Source organism: Lampetra planeri, chromosome 3 (genome assembly GCF_965212315.1).
Source record: "Lampetra planeri chromosome 3, kcLamPlan1.2.h2, whole genome shotgun sequence".
NCBI classification, from domain to species: Eukaryota; Metazoa; Chordata; class Hyperoartia; order Petromyzontiformes; family Petromyzontidae; genus Lampetra; species Lampetra planeri.
In genome coordinates this window covers 6,611,715-6,628,444 of record NC_136109.1, presented here as the reverse complement: position 1 = coordinate 6,628,444, position 16,730 = coordinate 6,611,715, and the positions used below count along the sequence as shown (strand labels likewise).

At 47.3% G+C, this 16,730-nt stretch overlaps 1 protein-coding gene across 1 annotated transcript; it reads left to right on the top strand.

The window, feature by feature from the left end:
• The first annotated feature begins 1,755 nt into the window (after window positions 1-1,755).
• On the top strand, window positions 1,756-12,264 carry LOC144736944 (uncharacterized). The gene is made up of 4 exons (XM_078619647.1): window positions 1,756-2,328; window positions 5,937-6,078; window positions 7,387-7,668; window positions 9,377-12,264. Exons 1-4 carry the CDS (start codon window positions 2,275-2,277, stop codon window positions 9,694-9,696), a joined length of 798 nt encoding a protein of 265 aa, XP_078475773.1. The 5' UTR covers window positions 1,756-2,274; the 3' UTR covers window positions 9,697-12,264.
• Window positions 12,265-16,730: the final 4,466 nt, after the last annotated feature.

Here is a 16,730-nt window from a genome sequence, read left to right as displayed (position 1 = left end):
CGAAAATATGCCCGACTGTGAGGGCGAGCACAAGCCGGCGTGAGTAGATTAAACGTTGAGTTTTATAAGGGCACCACGGGGTGACCAGCCCCTCTCCACCCAGTCCCACCCCCCACCCAGCCCAGCCCCACCCTCCCCACCCAGCCCATCCCCACCCTCCCCACCCAGCCCCTCCCTCCCCTCCCAGCCCCTCCCCACCCTCCCCCCCCACCCAGCCCCTCCCTCCCCACCCAGCCCCTCCCTGCACGACGGACGGACGGACACAATAATCCCCTGTGGGCTGGTGGAACCAGTGGGTTCCTACCAGTATAAGGCACAGCCATAATTGGAATGTTAATAGTGCCAATGTAACTTCTTCCTATTTCAACGACGTACTCACATGACTTGTCATCAATATTTGTCATCGATAATAACATGAGCTTAAACTCTGACAAATGGTGAACTGTGGCTTTTACCTGCACTGTGACAAGAGGCTGTGCCAATTGAACACGGAATTAATTAAACTATGGTCCAACAGGTACTGTCAGACAAACAGCAGGTTCCCCCCCCCCCCACTAAAAGCACACAGCTCACAACCGGGCCACCGGGTTTGACGATTCGGTCAACCCCGACTTGGAACTACTCGGAGCTCTCTCACCGCTCTCAGCAGCAGCAGCGGCGGCTCCTGCTGCTCCTGTCCCGGCATCTGCAGGCGACGCAGCGATGAGCTCAGTGCGGGCGACTCTCTCCTGAGCTCTGGCTCGCTCTCCGCTTCTACTCTCGCCTCGTCCTCCTCCTCCTCACCAGCTCATCAACGCTGAGTGAGCGTCTCTCGCCCAGTGAGGCGGGGAGGTGCGAGTGGGGCGGGGAGTTTCACTTCGCTTGGCTACCTGCCCCAGGGGCTTTCCAGGCTGGGACACGGAGGAGGGAGGGGTGGAGTCTGTATACAAATTTTTGCATATCCCATCAGATGGTGCTAGTTGTAATTACTGGCGAAAACGTCGTACTCAGATCGTAAACGTTGTGGCATTGCTCTCCAACACACCGGTGTTGCTGTACTAGTAACGAATTGACACGTTTTGTTTACGTGGCAAACCTTAGGGGCCGTCCATAAATGACGTCACGCACCTGGGGGGGGGGGGGGGTGGGGGTCAGACATTTGGGACGATGTGTGACGAGGGGGGGGGGTGAGAAATGTGACGTCACATAAAAATGCGAAACTTTAAATATAGGCAACGCGTTCTACTTAATTAAATATATTTTTTAATGAATGTATTCTCTTACAACATCAGAGTGCAGCGCCACATTAAATACGCACGACAATGACAATAGTTTAAGCGATTTGAAGCATGTTTTTTGTGGGGGCAGAGCTTTGTGACGTCATATTTGAGGGGGGGGGCGACTTTTTGTGGTCGCCGTGTGACGATGGGGGGGGGGGGTCAAAAATCGTCCAAAATCGCGTGACGTCATTTATGGACGGCCCCTGTGACGATAGGGGGGGGGGGTAAAAAATCGTCCAAAATCACGTGACGTCTTTATGGACGGCCCCTTACTCATTGGCTGTCAGGTGGTGGCGGGTTCAACGACATATTTATTTTAAAAAGAAACCTGCATTATGGATGATTGATATTGGTCGCGAAAGCCCCTACGTGTTAAACTACACTTGCATTGAATTCATAACGCAAACGTTAGCGATTTGCATCACACTCGACTTCGATTCCTTGTGAATCGTTGCAACAATTCTCGTGAGAATCGACCCTGGGGGGGAGGGTTCGTGTTTTTGTGGCAATCGCTCCCTGCCCCATTTGGTTGCATTGCGTTGATCGCCCCGGGGACTCCGTTCTCTCGCAACGAGGGGGCATGGCGAGAGAACTGATTCATTTGCTAGTACACAGAGAGAGAGGGACACACTGTGACACCGCGCCCATCGACTCACACGTGTACAGATGCCCTTGCAGCGCGTATGAAGGCCGGCACGGCACACGAGGGGACGGGGGCGGTCAGTAACCAGGTCCCAGCCCGCTGTGTCTCTCGATCTTGCGATGTTTTTACTTTTAACACACCCACCGATGGGGATGCGCCGGGACTGGTTCAGATAATCGTCACCGGCGTTGGAACGCGAGTGGGATCCGAACCCGCGCTTGTCGCCGGGGTTCGTGGCCAGGCTCGGTGCGCTTTAACTCGCAGCCAGAAGTCACGCGGAAGTCGACGTTGTGGCCGTGGGCCAGTTGCAGGCACCCGCCCCATTCCCGGACGAGTCGCCACCCCGGAAGAGTCGCCGCGCACGCAACGCGGATGGCGGCGTCGGGCGAGAACCCCGAGCTGCAGCGGCTGCTGCTGCAGCTGAAGGTGAGCGAGGCGGACCCGCAAGGGGGTGGTGAGAGGGAGAAGACACGGGGATGGTCGTCGGTCATCAGAGGTTTTTGGGCTGTCCGGAGGGCTCTTCGCCAGCGGGCGATTTTGCTGGGTTCGAGGCATGGGTCGTTCGCCGGGTTCCGTCGTCGGTTCGCGCATCTGGCACGGGACGCCCCTATTCCCCCCATGGTGTATGGGTTATTCCGGAATAAACACCGAATTCAAAACCCACAACGGCGCTGGCTTTGACGTCCCCCACCCCCCTCTTGAAGACACTGTCGGGGGGTTAACCCTCAAACGCAGCAGAACGTCGAAATCGGAAGTTTATTTCCCGAGCAAAATGCCCCATTGAGCCGAGAAGCGCTTTTCAAGGGCGACTGGGAAAGCAGACACCATCAAAGCATTCCGTAATTACATATTTAAAAACTTCTTTCGCGCCGTACGTAGCCAAACATGCTAATTATATTATAAATGGGGAAAATAAAGACGGACAGGCCACGGTAAGGCGGTTGTGGCCATGCAACCCGAACTATGGGCCGTGTAATTAAACCACGAGTCTGCGCTCCTCCTGAAGCACTCCCGTAGCTAGCATGCCTCGATATTGCCATTTAGCTTCTGAACAATTTGCCGCATGCAAGAATGGGGAGCCCTTGACACCAGTCGCCTTTGGAGGCGAGGGTTGGTGAATCACGCCGAGAGTTGAGAAACTTCCCAACCAGCCAAGCTGCGAGCTGTTGGTTAGATGTGAATGAAGGACATTTTACTAAATAATTGTGAAAAATATAAATAACATTAAATACGTTTTGTCTCCTTCAAATATCAGTCATCAAAAATAAATCATTACAAAAGCCCATCAGCACAAGCAAAACTCCGGACCGGTTTGGACAGTCCGTCTCATCAGCAGCAGCATAAGTCAGGCTTGCTTGAATCAATACCGGTGAACTGACAGACGTTACAGTATAGACAAGGACTCCTCTATTGAAGATGTCGATCCTATAGTTCGACTGGCGGTTTCTGCTCAGCGAGAAGTGTAACATTACAGCAGTGGCTGTGTGGGGAGTACAGTTGGTGAATCTGTCAGTCATCTCAGTCGACCCGTGGCACCTGGGTCTGCCCCGTGACCTCCTGCCAGCGAGCCTTCGACACTTCACGTGGCCTCAAAGTGTACCTAGCCTGGCACAAGTGCCGTGGTGACGTCACCAACACTTAGCGGCGAACGGCGGTTGTTGTGTGTGCTGAGCTTGCTGCTTGGTGGTGGAGTGACGCCGTGAGATGTGGGCTTGCTTCTGCTTTCACTGTGACCACCTCGTGTCCGTGCCGTGGGTGGGAAAGAACGTTTCATGTTGTAGCGATGAATGCAAGGAGTAGAAGAGAAGAAACCTTTTATCCCGTAGTCAGTGATCGACTGGGACAAAAAAATCGGCCCAGGCATATCTAAACACACCCGTCCAAATTAAGTGCGATCTCTTTGACCCATTTGGGCTGGGTCCGAAAAACGAATGGGCCAGTGAGGAATAATCTTTGGGGCTGCCGAATATGGGACGTAATGCCAACTAAGAGCGTAAATAAGCAATGAAGCGTACATATTAGAGGTAATGCATTATTTTAGTTAGAGAAATATATTTTTTTACTCTGATCACATTTGCAATTTCCCGATACAGACCGGCACACTGACTGTCGGAATGGACTGGACTACCGGACATTTTCCCGGACTGCCCTATGGCCAGTCCGAGCCTGCCCAATGCACACCACGGAGAGAGACAGTAGAGTCACGGATATTTTATAGCCGGGCAGTGGTGGCTATGCGCGTGGCCTGTAATCCAGCACAGTCGAGGCAGTGAGGGTTTTGGTAGATCGCAAACATGATTGTGAAACTCCCTTCTCGTGGCCGTCGAGGAGGAAAACAAATGTGGACTCCGCCTGTTCTGTCTTGTATGGGATTGAGTGTTTCCCCTGAGCACATGTGTTCTCTGTAGATGCTACGGTTTCCTCCCACATGTAAACACTCAATAATTGGCCGCTAACACCTTCATATTTTGTGTAGAGGACCGCAATTGTTGGTAGTGCCGGCTCACCGCGTAGCTACTTTCCTGCTTGTCTGTGGTTCCTCATGCCTCAGAGTCATTCTCTCTTTATGAGAGTGAGAGGATACTGTGCACGTTCTAAGTTGAAATGTAATATTCTAATCTATGAGAAAAAGAAGGGAAGGGATTCTGGTACGGAAGTCCCAAAACAGACAAAGAGGGCAACGGCTCAAGATGAGCAGCAGAAAGAGGTGTAGGTAGAGATGGAACGGGGACATTATGTCAGGGATCAGAGCGTGATGAGAGGTGAGAAAAGAGAGGAAGGATAGCAGCAAGAAGTGAGTTCTACGGAGGAGCAGCATCTGTTTTCACAGGGGGGGGGGGGGTGGTTGGGAGAGGCGAGGCATTCAGAGCTGGGCTTGAGCTAATTTAGATATACAAGATAAAGTTATTCATAGAGTAATATTCGTTCTAACAGCTCAGAATACGCTTTCAATCGCGTGTGTAAAATTAGGTGTTGCTTGACTGATACATAGCATTGCGGTGTCACAGGTGAATGGAGTGAACACGAGTGTATGGTTGCAGAAGGAATTGACAATACAATTTAGACGGTGGAAACGAGATTTAAAAAAAGGTGACGTGGGACAGCCAGGCACATATACACAGCCCTGATTTCTTCACGTCCACACAGATGAGATTGAACACAGTGGTGGATTGCTCGTAGGGTTGTTGCGATATAATTTTTCACAGAACGATGTCATATTTCACGATCTGATTATTACGATATCAGTTTACTATAAATTTGAAAATGTATTTCGTTTTTCATGGTGTTGTTTTTTTTGCTGTACTCCAGTATGATAACTATTATGCCTGTTTACTCAAGAGAGCCTGAGTCTCCGAACATGTTTTTTTGCAGGAGGGGGAGATGACTTCTACGCTTGTGGTTAACTTTTCAAATGTAACAAATTGGGACTATGACACCGGCAAATAATGACCTACTCTTGCCAATTATGTCATGGGATCTTGAAAGTTCACTGTGAAGCAGAGTATGTGTAGTATTATCACAGTTAATACAGCCGCATGCACTTAGCCATAACCCTGACAGTGTATGTTAGAGACTTAGAGGAAATGTCCAGGCCTGTCGCAGCCAGGGTAACCTCAGTCATTATGAAGTATATTTGATGACCAGGTTTGTTCATTTATACTTAGGGGTGTGATTTTCCCACCACAATGAACTGCCAGGATTTGGGGTCATCGTTAGATTCAAGAATCGATTCTCGTTTTGTCTCGTTTACTACCAGCTTGTTTTTATATCTCATATTTTAACACTTACCAACTTTGGGTGTAAGTGTTAATGAATAACCGCTGTCCATCCGTCTGGCTATCCTGAGGTGTGGGGGAAACAATAGCTCTCAAAAAGATGATCTTCTGTAAATAATATTAAGTTAATAAAAGTAGTGTTGCTATAAAAGACTTATTCTATAGACGACCAGGTAATCAAAGGATTGGCCAAAATCAATTAATTTGTCTATGGCTTTGCTTATTTTTAACAATGTGCCATTTTCACTTGCCTGGCAGGAAGAGGACACATTGGTGGCCGGAGAGAAGTTTCTGTGCATGTTGAAGTGTCAGCATCATGTGATCGAGCTGCTCACGAAGGAAAATAGAGAGCTGCGGAACGAGGTGGCTCGCCTGCAGAGAGCATCCCTGCCTACATCAGGTGAGCAGGTTATATGAGGGCTGTGAGCTCGAGTCTCTTGCCTTGTGGATATCTCTACTCGTACAAGTGAGAGGGCTTCATGAGGACTGTGAGCTTGATTATTTGCCTCCAGTCAGCATCTTCAGGTGGAACGCCCAGTGTCGTTAATTGAAGATAATTTGCCTGGTTCAGAGTTTGAAGAAACATTTTAAGAAATGAAATCGCTCAAATGAAAAGACTCCACAAAGCTCACGGTAATTGTTTAAGTTGTGACTGGAATAAGAAGTCACAGTGACGGTTTATTCGTTGGCTTGATTCTGCACATCCAGAATTTCCCAAACACATGGCAGAGGCATTTGAAACAATCATGGCCAAGATGTTGGCAAACACCTGGGACTCAAATCTCAAATACAATGCGGGTCATCAATACTATGATGGACTTGTGGAGTCGCCACTTTTCAAAAGAGGAGGTGCCTTTTTAAGGGCAGAAATATTTTAAAGATGGTCGAGGAATCGGTAGAAGCTTTAGATTTATAATTTATTACACCGACACTCGTCTACATGTGCTTTATTTGTAGTTGGCTGAGAGCCCACTTCGACCAATTTAAGTCTCTATTTTTTAAAGAGAGACCTTGGTAAAACAATACTATTTGTACAATTATACCTCTTTTTTATCCACTGCTGGATGAGGGCCTCCCCATGCCATGCGGGTTGAAGATTATTTAACCATACTTGAATTTTTTTTCAGTGCGGGTTTGTGAATGCGGGATGCATGTACGTTGGAGCATAGTACAGTACAAAAGTTGTTTTCACTACACTGCCCTTTTCTGATGGAGGGGCTGACATTTGATAGAGTAACGAACTGCGCATGTTAGTTGAGGGGGATCTCATACAATTAACAAGATGATGCCTCAAGGGGCGTTGGGCTCAGGGGTCCCGAACGATTGAGGGGTGGGTGGGGGGTTTAAATAGGTTGTCAAAGAATGGATAACATGTTCTTTTGAATCTGCTTCCTTTCCTTTAAGTGTCTGCTGTACACGGTGTTACTCAGTGTTATTTATGGACCAGAGCCGTGCCCTTGACATTAGAAGTGGGCAGCACTTGGCCCAGCCGGCTCCATTCAGAAAAATAAAAACCGAAAATAATTCAGATCAATTTGATGGTAAAAACGAGACACGAAAATATATATTCTTGAAACTGACAGTTCAGCGATTGCTTTGAGAATGATAACTCTAAACTAAATTGAAGATGAAGGTGATGCTCATGGCAATGATGACAATTGTGATATGAGCACATGAACGACTTTACGACTTGTTCCTATGTGCACAGAGCCGCCTCTTCCAGTGCCACTCCCCTACCGCTGTTACGGGCAGATGTTTGGGGCTGCGGAGATTTTCTTGAGCTGGCTCACCGAGCCGTTCAGGTCGGAAGGCTTGGATTTCAGGCCCACGTACCAACCCGCGTCGGCTGAGCGGTCACCCTGTGCCCTCCCGGCCAACGCCGCGTCGCAGTTTCCCGCCGCTTCCCCTGCACTGCCGCTTTTCGTGTTCTGCGTGAACGTGTCGCGCGTTGCCAGCGACACGGAGCCGGCACGCCGTGAGCTCAGCCCAGGTACATGCAGCAAGTTTGCTCCCTACGGCTCGCCTCACTTGGTCATAATCTGATGTTTTAATAATCAATTACTCTGTAGATTACTGCTTCCATTCACCGGTAAATCGATTTGTGTGAATTTGAAAGCTCAAAACGTGATGCAATCACCATCATCGCCCATGTCCGCGTCACGCGTGGCACGCACAGCAGTGATTTTTCCATAGTCTAGAGGCCATATTCCCCACGTACCATTATTTAAAAATAAATTCACTTAACTTTAAACATCTAATCAATTTAATCAATTCATAATTTAAGCGATACTCAGGATTACGTTTATCCCCATGAATCGTTTGTGTATTATTTTAACTTTTGCTGGGAAAAGGGGCTTCAATGGCCCAGGAATGATCAAGAAACGCTCGCCCGGGTCTCTACACTCCATCATGGGAGCTTTCTTGAAAAAATAAGAAAGTTCATATATTTAATGTAGACAAGTATTAGGTTTGACTATGTAAATTAAAATCTGTTTTCTAATTCTATTCGTGTGTGGCACACCAACATGGCCCTGAAGCTGAACAAAGTGAGTGATGTCAGAAGGTAACCTGAGGACCCAGGTCTGAGATTCCATGGGATTGGTTTGATTAGGGTGCCCATCTTAGTCCCAGCATGGAAGCAACATGTGGTACACCATGGAATATAATCGGTGCTCGTGACCTGTAAAGCATGCTTGGATCAGAGCTGAATTTGGATTTTAATTGTTGGCAAGTGGTCTGCGACATGCCGACAAAGCCACTGTGCACTGGCTTCGTAGTGATGCTGTTATTACAGCTGCCTGCTGTAATATGTATGCTTAAGACTCGTTCGCATTATTTACAAAAGTAGACCAGGGCTTGCTATTGTCACAGTCCAAATCTCAAATAGGAAGCTTAAAATAATATTTATTATGTTTACTTCACTTGTGATGTAGCCTATGTTTAACTCTTTCTCTCATGAGTTATCTGCCTGAGTGTAGGATCGAGTTGCTCCTTCCTGTCAGAGCATGCACTTTTCTCTTGGTTTTCTCACATGACTGCCCTCTCTTAAAGTACCACCTTCCTTTCTACCTCTTGACCTTTGCCCAGTTTTCTTACTCCTTGAGCATCCTTCAGCAAGCCATCCCCTCTCACAGTATGTCCCATCCAGATCCTCTGCTTTCCATCATTTATTATAATTGCACGTTTCTCCTGAACCCAATCTAGAAGTTCCTTGTTAGTTCTACATACCGAAGAATAATAATTTATATCCCTTTGTCAATCCACTGCTGGAGGAAGGCCTCCCCATGTCCTCTCAGTTATGGGGGTTCATTCGATCATATTTCACTACATTGGTCAGTGCGGGGTGGTGTAGGTGAGTACTCAGGATTGGTTCAGGTGTTACTCGCTACTGGAGTTGACCATGGGTGAGAATCTAACTCGAGTTGCCACGGTCATCATGCAGCACGCATGCCAACAACTGCCTATGCTGCCCCTATATTTACACAGGCGAGAACATTGGTGCAATCATACGTAACATTGCACATGTCTTCATTAGCACACCTTACTATATTTACATAAAACTCCCAGGCAGAAGAGATCACGAATCATTTGTCACCTGCGACATGACTTGGTGAACGTAGGCGTGGCCACCTCTTCCCCCATCCCCGCTCATTATACTGATGCTGGCTATGCTCGGCGCTGTCTCCCTGGCTGTGCAGGTGAGCTACCCGTCCTCGTGGTGATGCACCACACGCCAAACCCCAACCACACGGACCCCAGAAGCAGCCTGCACCTGTCGTGCCATGGCGGCAGCGAGAGCGGAGACCGTAGCCCCGGCTTCCAGCTCATCCTCGACTGCTTCTTCTTCGAGCACCACGGCCTCTACGACTGCCGGCAGAACCGCAGTGCCATAATGGCGGCGGCCTCGTACCTGCGCGGCAAGCTGCCCGTCCGCGCACCCGGGAGCAGCTGGCCAGAGAACAGCAGGATGGGTTGTAACAGCGGCACAGGATATCCGTGGCCTTGTCACCCCTCATAGGCTGACACTGCACCAAAGGTGGCAATGGCAACCAAGTGCTTGGGTGGAGCAGTCCACAGTGTGGCTCTATCAGCAGGGGGGAGAGTCTGGAGACAGTAGGACGAGATTCCCAAATGCTTGGCATCTGTAATTTGCACACTGCTTTGAGAATGCTTATTGGCCCGTAGGAACGTCTTTGTGTCGGGCAGTGAAGTTGGTGCAAACCTTTTATGACCAAACGAAGTTGAACATCTGACTTCTCCGCAAAGTGCCCTCCCATCGTTTGAATAGAGAAGTCCGTTGATTGTATCAGCCATCTAACCAATAATTACTAGGGTCTGTTTCCTCGTAGGACATGCCCCAACTTTCATAGTGTGGCAACGCCCATGGCCAAAAGCATAAAAGGAGCGACTCATTGAGCAAAGGATTTTTGGAGAGAGCCTTCATTGCTGGGGTGTTGAACACATGAAGGGGGGGCAGAGTAGAATGACAGGGGGGGTGGTATGCAGGGAGGAGTCCATAGAAGATCTTGAGGACAACATTGAGGATGATCTTATAATTGATCTAGGACTGGATCTGGGGCCAGTTTAGGGATCTGAGGATTGGAATGGTTGGGTCTCATTTATGTGTGTGCGCGAAAATGTGTTGCCGTGCTCACTTTGAGATATCTCATGGACGGTGCAATGTGATGAGAATCCCTGTGCCTTGAGGCTTGTTTACTAACACGTGGTGCGCATGATCCTTGCAGTTGGGCAAAGTGAGAAGTGGGAAGGTTATTCTCAAAGTAGGAATCTCTTGTGTTTCTTCAACTCTAGGAACACTTCAATTCAATAATGGGTTTTTTTCATAATTTTGGCTTTGTTGATAAGGCAGTCGAGTAGTGTGGTGCGCAGTGTTCCTCTGGATGCACTTGGATATCTGTTTAGAGTGCCGAGGTTTGGATGCTACAATAAATAATATGTATTTGTACTGAATTAGAAATTATTCTCAGAAATGAAAAACAATCTTTTTTCGGTCAAGTTCTGGTACCTCCAGCAATGTGATGTTCTATGGCTTAGCACGGTTGGCTCCGTACGGTGCAAAAGAAGTTTATCATAATACATGTATTGACTGTGGACGGATGATGGGCTGAGTGGACCCTCAAACGTGATTTGAATTCTCAATCTTCCAATTCACGAGCTGCTCACTACCGCTGAGCCACCTGGCCAGTTATTTGAACACCAAAATTATGTATATTCTTTCTCGGGAGCATTCATCAACTTTTGTGTAACACTACTTTAAAGGTTCCTGAAATTGCATCATTAGTCCAACCATTTTATCGAACCAAGTGTCAGTCTACATACGTTCTGGAGCACTTTTTGCAGGACCTGAATGGCCACAGTTAAGACAATTATTTACTTCGCCCTATCATTGTTCATTTAATTACAGGTAACATTTGGATTTCAGCTATGGCACCTTGTATAACATCGTGTGATCTTCTTGTGAATGATGCAAATGAGTCTTACAAAGTCGGGCTTGGCAAACGTCTGCAATCCAGCGCTTGCCGGGGGGGGGAGGGCAAGGGTTGATGAATCGTGTCGAGATCTCAAACTTTTCTGAATCCACTTGGCTGTGAGGTGGCCAGAAGATGGCTGCACATCAAATGGATTGTTGTATCCATCTTTAAGCATTATTCGCTCATGTGGTTGATGTCTCTATATGTCCGCTTAGTTTCTTTGTACATGCCAAAGGCTCTTTAAGAGAATTGGTCAAACTTCTCACTTGAATAAAGAGTCTTTAAACAGTGAGGTTTTCCTCGGCAAAGAACATGACTTATTAATATTATTACGTCATGATATTGCTCTGCTGGATGTACTGGACAGACAGAGGCGTCGTGTTGTCAATCATGAATTGCAAATTGACTGGAAGTTGAGTTGGTCATGAGAATACCACTGCTGTGTTTTATACCAGTTGCAATACTGCGATGTATTTAATTATTAACAAAATGTATGTGTGTGCATATACCATGACTTATAATCTGCTGCTTTAGTCAAATTGTATGTTTACTGTGCCCTCAAAGATCTTCCATTTAGTCTTACATGCTGATTCAGTGCTGTTAGCGAGCGCCTGTTGAAGCTGGCATAGGGCACGAGGGGTGGATGGTGTGTTGCCAGGACCACACTCACCTTTGTCTTCCAATTGCTGATATTTTGCACACTGAACTAAAAGTACTAATTTAAGGCTGATTCGACCTAGGCGAGACCCAAGTCATGTTCACATACTGCATGCCGCTGATGCGTTATTTTTTTGGAATCGAACCCAGGAGTAGAACTGCCGTTCGCCAAGAAATGGTGGTGACGTCACCACGGGACTTGTGCCAGACGAGGTGCACCTTGAGGCTACGTGAAGTGTCAAACTCTCGCTTGCAGGTCACGAGACAGACCCAGGTGCTATGTGTTGTCTGACTGGGGTACACCCCGATAGGCACAGTCAAGTTGAAATCGTAATCCAGTGGTTGTGGCCGCACTGGCAAATGTAACGTGTACAAGACATTTACTTCCGAATAATTCAAAGCATATACAAAGTGCATTAAATACAATTATTTAAACAGTCGGTGCATTCTTTCCTTTATTGCCACAGTTTTAGTTAAAACGAATATATAATAACGATAATTCCTAGGACAAAAGGGCGCTATCAATATTTTTTTTTAAAGTCCCTTTACCCAGCAAATGCCTCACCAATTCTCGACACTTTTTTAGAGTCCATCATTGATATGTCTGCTGGTTACCATTAACGCATGTTTGACATGCGAGGGGAAACCCGAGTGCCGGAGACATCGCCACGCATACAAGGGGCATAACACTAATATCCACAAGGACAAATTCAGGAATCCGCTGCTGTACCGCTCTCTCTAGGTAATTTTTCAACTCATGCCTACAACACATGGTATTCCCGAGCAGTCTGCCATCCAAGTACCAACCAGGCTTAGCTTCTGGAATCTCATGAGACATTGATAGTGGCTTAGTCATATTACATACTGGATTATACACTGTCGTCGTTTTAGGTTGTTTCTGAGAAACATTCCCTGCATGTGTAGTGAGTCACTTCTGAGACACTAACAGTAGAAGGCAACACACGTTTCTTCTACACTTTAAACACTTGTTCACACACGGGATAACTATAAACGGGTCAGGACAGTCGGCACGCTGCCTGGCCCACGACGCCGGACGAAGCACGACAGGTTGCATTTCAACGACAGACAGCCCTGATCCAGCCTCGGGACTTTCCTTTTATGCCCCCTGGTGTGGCCTGGCTCTGCCCTCGGCCACGCCCCCTTCTGGAACCCACCAGAAGGTTATGAGCTATACCCCACGTGTCCCCTCAGTCACCTTTGGCCCACATCCCCTACCCCCGGCCTATCACCTGCCCTCTTAGCCAGCGGCACTGCTCCATCCTCATATGCCCCTTACTGCCAGCAACCAGTGCTACGCACCCTAGTGACCCATTCCATGGCATTGCATGTTCTGCTGGCAGATCGGCTGCTCCACCCTGCTCTGCTGGCAGATCAGCTGTTATGCCTACAATTCCCCTGTCAGTAACCAGCGCTACGTGCCGTAGTGACCCATTCTATGTCACTACACATGTACAAAAGGAATGTACATCTGGAGGCTATGGAATTTATGTGTTGTATCTACCAGAAGTGCTTCCCCCAGTAAACGTGCAATCTTGCGCCCACGTTTCATGCTCGCTGGGAGGGAACAACAGTACAATACTTGAAGTACAAAACACAAGACGAACAAATTAAAGGTTATTACGAATGTATGTGTAATGGGTTCAACTGAGTCGCAGATGGAGACTGAGAGGCAACACAATTATTCAGTTCCAACACATGTTAACTTTCCCCTTCACAGAATAACAACATGGTGGTGACCACCAGGCTAACTACAATAGTTACAATGTAACTACTACGGACCGGGACCAACAGCTTCAGCCCAGGTCCACGTGCTGGAGACTCGTTAAAAGGAGAACGTAGACGAAGGGTTTCTCTCGGGACCCGGCTGATGTTCTCTGTGGCGTGGCCGGCTCCAACCTTGGCCACGTCCACCTTCCAGAATCCTCGGGAAGGATCTGGGTCCCAATCACATGACCACCCCTAGCCCCCTCTTGGGGTCCCTTTGTCAACTTAACTGGTCACGTGTCCTCCCGGGTAAACCAGAGTGCCATGGCCTCGCATAACCTCATCCATTGGCCAGCATCCACACACCCTGTCATGTAGGCTCGGAACTGCACGTCAATCGTGGTGCCATCGAGTGCTATTCAGCGCTCACCGGGCCTCTCTAGGGCCGGTACTACACCCACACCATTGTGGTATCCGCGATGTCACTACACCGCACGCCATGCCCCTCTGGGGCCGGCACTGCACCCAGCATGTTGACAAACAGCGATGTCACAACATCTGTAATAAGTCATCGTGAAATGTCATGTATCGTAAAAAATGTCATCGCGGTAACTCATTGAACCTGTGAGTTTCGCGCAATGACATTTAAGCTGCGTTCTTTTCCATACTTCCCGTGTTGCCGGCTCCACAACTGGATTGGCTACAACTCAATCGCTTACGTGTGAACTTTTCGACAACCAGTTGCAAGCCATTGCGCAACCGGTTGCTCGCAGCAGACACTCGACTTTCAAGCGATCCGCCCCTTGATTTGTACCCAGTAAACATGCAACGTCAGCCCAACAACGCTCCATGTGTACTAGGTAGTGATGCATTTCACCACGTGCTATTACAAGCCCGTTTAATTCCCTTGTTTTCAACTACCTCACTGAGATGTTGACAAAGCAGTTGTGGGTGTTTAACTACAGAGGTTGCGGGACCCAACTTTTAATAAGAGAACCCAGAGTAATTGGCAGGGGCCATGGGTTCAGTACCGAACAGCACCAGCGGGTGTCGTTGAGACGACCGAGATTACCACATGCCGGTTGGCATGCCACGCGGTCGATCGGGGGATTCCCCTTTTGAGGTTAACCCGGGTGCTCGGACGAAATGTACAGCAACCCTGCTGTCTGAAGGCATCCCAACGCCGTGTTGGCAACGGGGGAGGAGGTGTTTTGATCATACTTCACTCCACTGGTTCGTGCGGGTTGGTGAAGATGCCGAAGGGCTTAGAACGGGTTTAGTTATCTTATCAGCCGCCACGCACGTTAGCAGTGGTCGGGATTGTATTCTAGACCCGTGTACGCTTACCACTGCGCCATCGCTCAAATGTAATGCGTATTCAAACAGTTGCACGTAAGAGATGCGTAGACACACCCCGGGTTACCCTGAACTTTTTTTGCACAGTAAACGTGGAACTTTGACCCAACAATGCATGTTTTTTTGTATGGGAAAACGCAATTATCGAACATCTATGAATCTCTGGCATGCCCACACCTGTGTCTATGAGTGCCACTTCTGAGCTACAGTACTATACAAAAAAACCCCGTGACAGTAAACACAACTCAAATCTAAACTTGTATTTACCAGATAAAGCCCACGAGGCGACCTTGAAATACATGATAGCACATCGAAGTGGCTTATCATATGTGGGTATTTATAGTAGTCGCCAAAAGAGGAAGCTTATTTCACGATACATTGGGAAGTGATCGCTGCGTATAAATATGCATTGTCCTGAGTGGTGTATTATTATTACTACTGCGCAAATGACAACACTCGGGGCCTTTTCATGTCCCGGAAAGACATTTTATTTTTATTACACACTTTTTATTAACTCACTGTTGTCGTATCCGCAAATCTAGTAACTAAATTTTTACCCACTTCCCAATGTGGTATCGACTGCAAACTTGGTATACTTATGACATTGATGCCAATACTATATTCTATCATAAAAAACATTTTTAAACATTTTTTATATGTTATGTTTCAGCTTGGGTCTTATTGTCCACGCTCAACTTACTTTGGCTGTAAATGACCACGGTCCCTTAAGTTATGGCAAGCTTCGGGGCCACTTCCTGGAGTCGTGTAGTTCTTCCATTACTAGCACGGTACATTTCATTAAAGCGTGTTTAAAAAAAAATATTTTTTATATATATTACTTATTAAAGGACAGCTTCTACTTTAAAGAGAGGACGATCCAAGTATAAACCGGGATAGGATGGAAACAGCCCATGTTGTATCCCCAGCTCGGATGTTCACTGCACCACACATCTGACACTTGTCATTGCAAACAAAGTTCAGGGGCTCTGCTTCAGATTGAAAACACAAAGACAATAAACAATATACCCTGTAAAGCACCACACACACATGATTACCAGTGGGCACTCTGCGCATATATAATTGTTTCAAGGTCCGTATGAGTGTTGTGGCAAAAACCACGTTCGGCTGCCGTTGTGTTCCCAGTGCTAATGTTTACACATTGCACCACGTACTAATTTAATAATTTTTTGAACAGTAAGGGTTCGCACTCAAATTGCTTACCGAAGGGTTAAGTGGGGGGGGGGACAAGCCCCCCCCCCCCCCCCACTTAACCCCATCCTTCTAGAAAGAGTAACGTTCGTAACGTTAGCCAAATGGCAATAAATAAGTTATATTTAAATAAATAAATAAAATACGCTTTAATGAAATGTACCGTACTAGTAATGGAATAACTCCCAAGACTCCAGGAAGTGGCCCCGAAACTTGCCATAACGTAAGGGACCGTGGTCAATTACAGCCAACGTTAGTTGAGCGTGGACAATTAGACCCAAACCGAAACATAACATATAAAACAGATTGTTTAAAAATATTAAATGTTTATGATAGAATATAGTATTGTCATCAGTATGACATACGTTTACTAATTTTGCAGTCGATACCACATTGGGAAGTGGGTAAAAATTGAGTTACACGATTTGAGGATACAACAACAGACAGTGGGTTAAATAAAAGCGTGTAAAAACACATTTGCAATTCGCAGGGCTCTTTTCGTGTTCAGTCTGTTCTTCCTCCGCACCTCCGATTAGCCCGGTTAGCTACGTACGGCGGGAAAGAAGTTCAACATACATACATTCAAATAATGTTCAAAATCAAGCTTAATATA

Coding starts and splice junctions, on each gene's coding strand:
- LOC144736944 (XM_078619647.1), top strand. CDS start 2,275: ATGGCGGCGTCGGGCGAGAACCCCGAGCTGCAGCGGCTGCTGCTGCAG. Junction 2,329..5,936: donor GGCTGCTGCTGCAGCTGAAG/GTGAGCGAGGCG, acceptor CTTGCCTGGCAG/GAAGAGGACACATTGGTGGC. Junction 6,079..7,386: donor AGCATCCCTGCCTACATCAG/GTGAGCAGGTTA, acceptor CTATGTGCACAG/AGCCGCCTCTTCCAGTGCCA.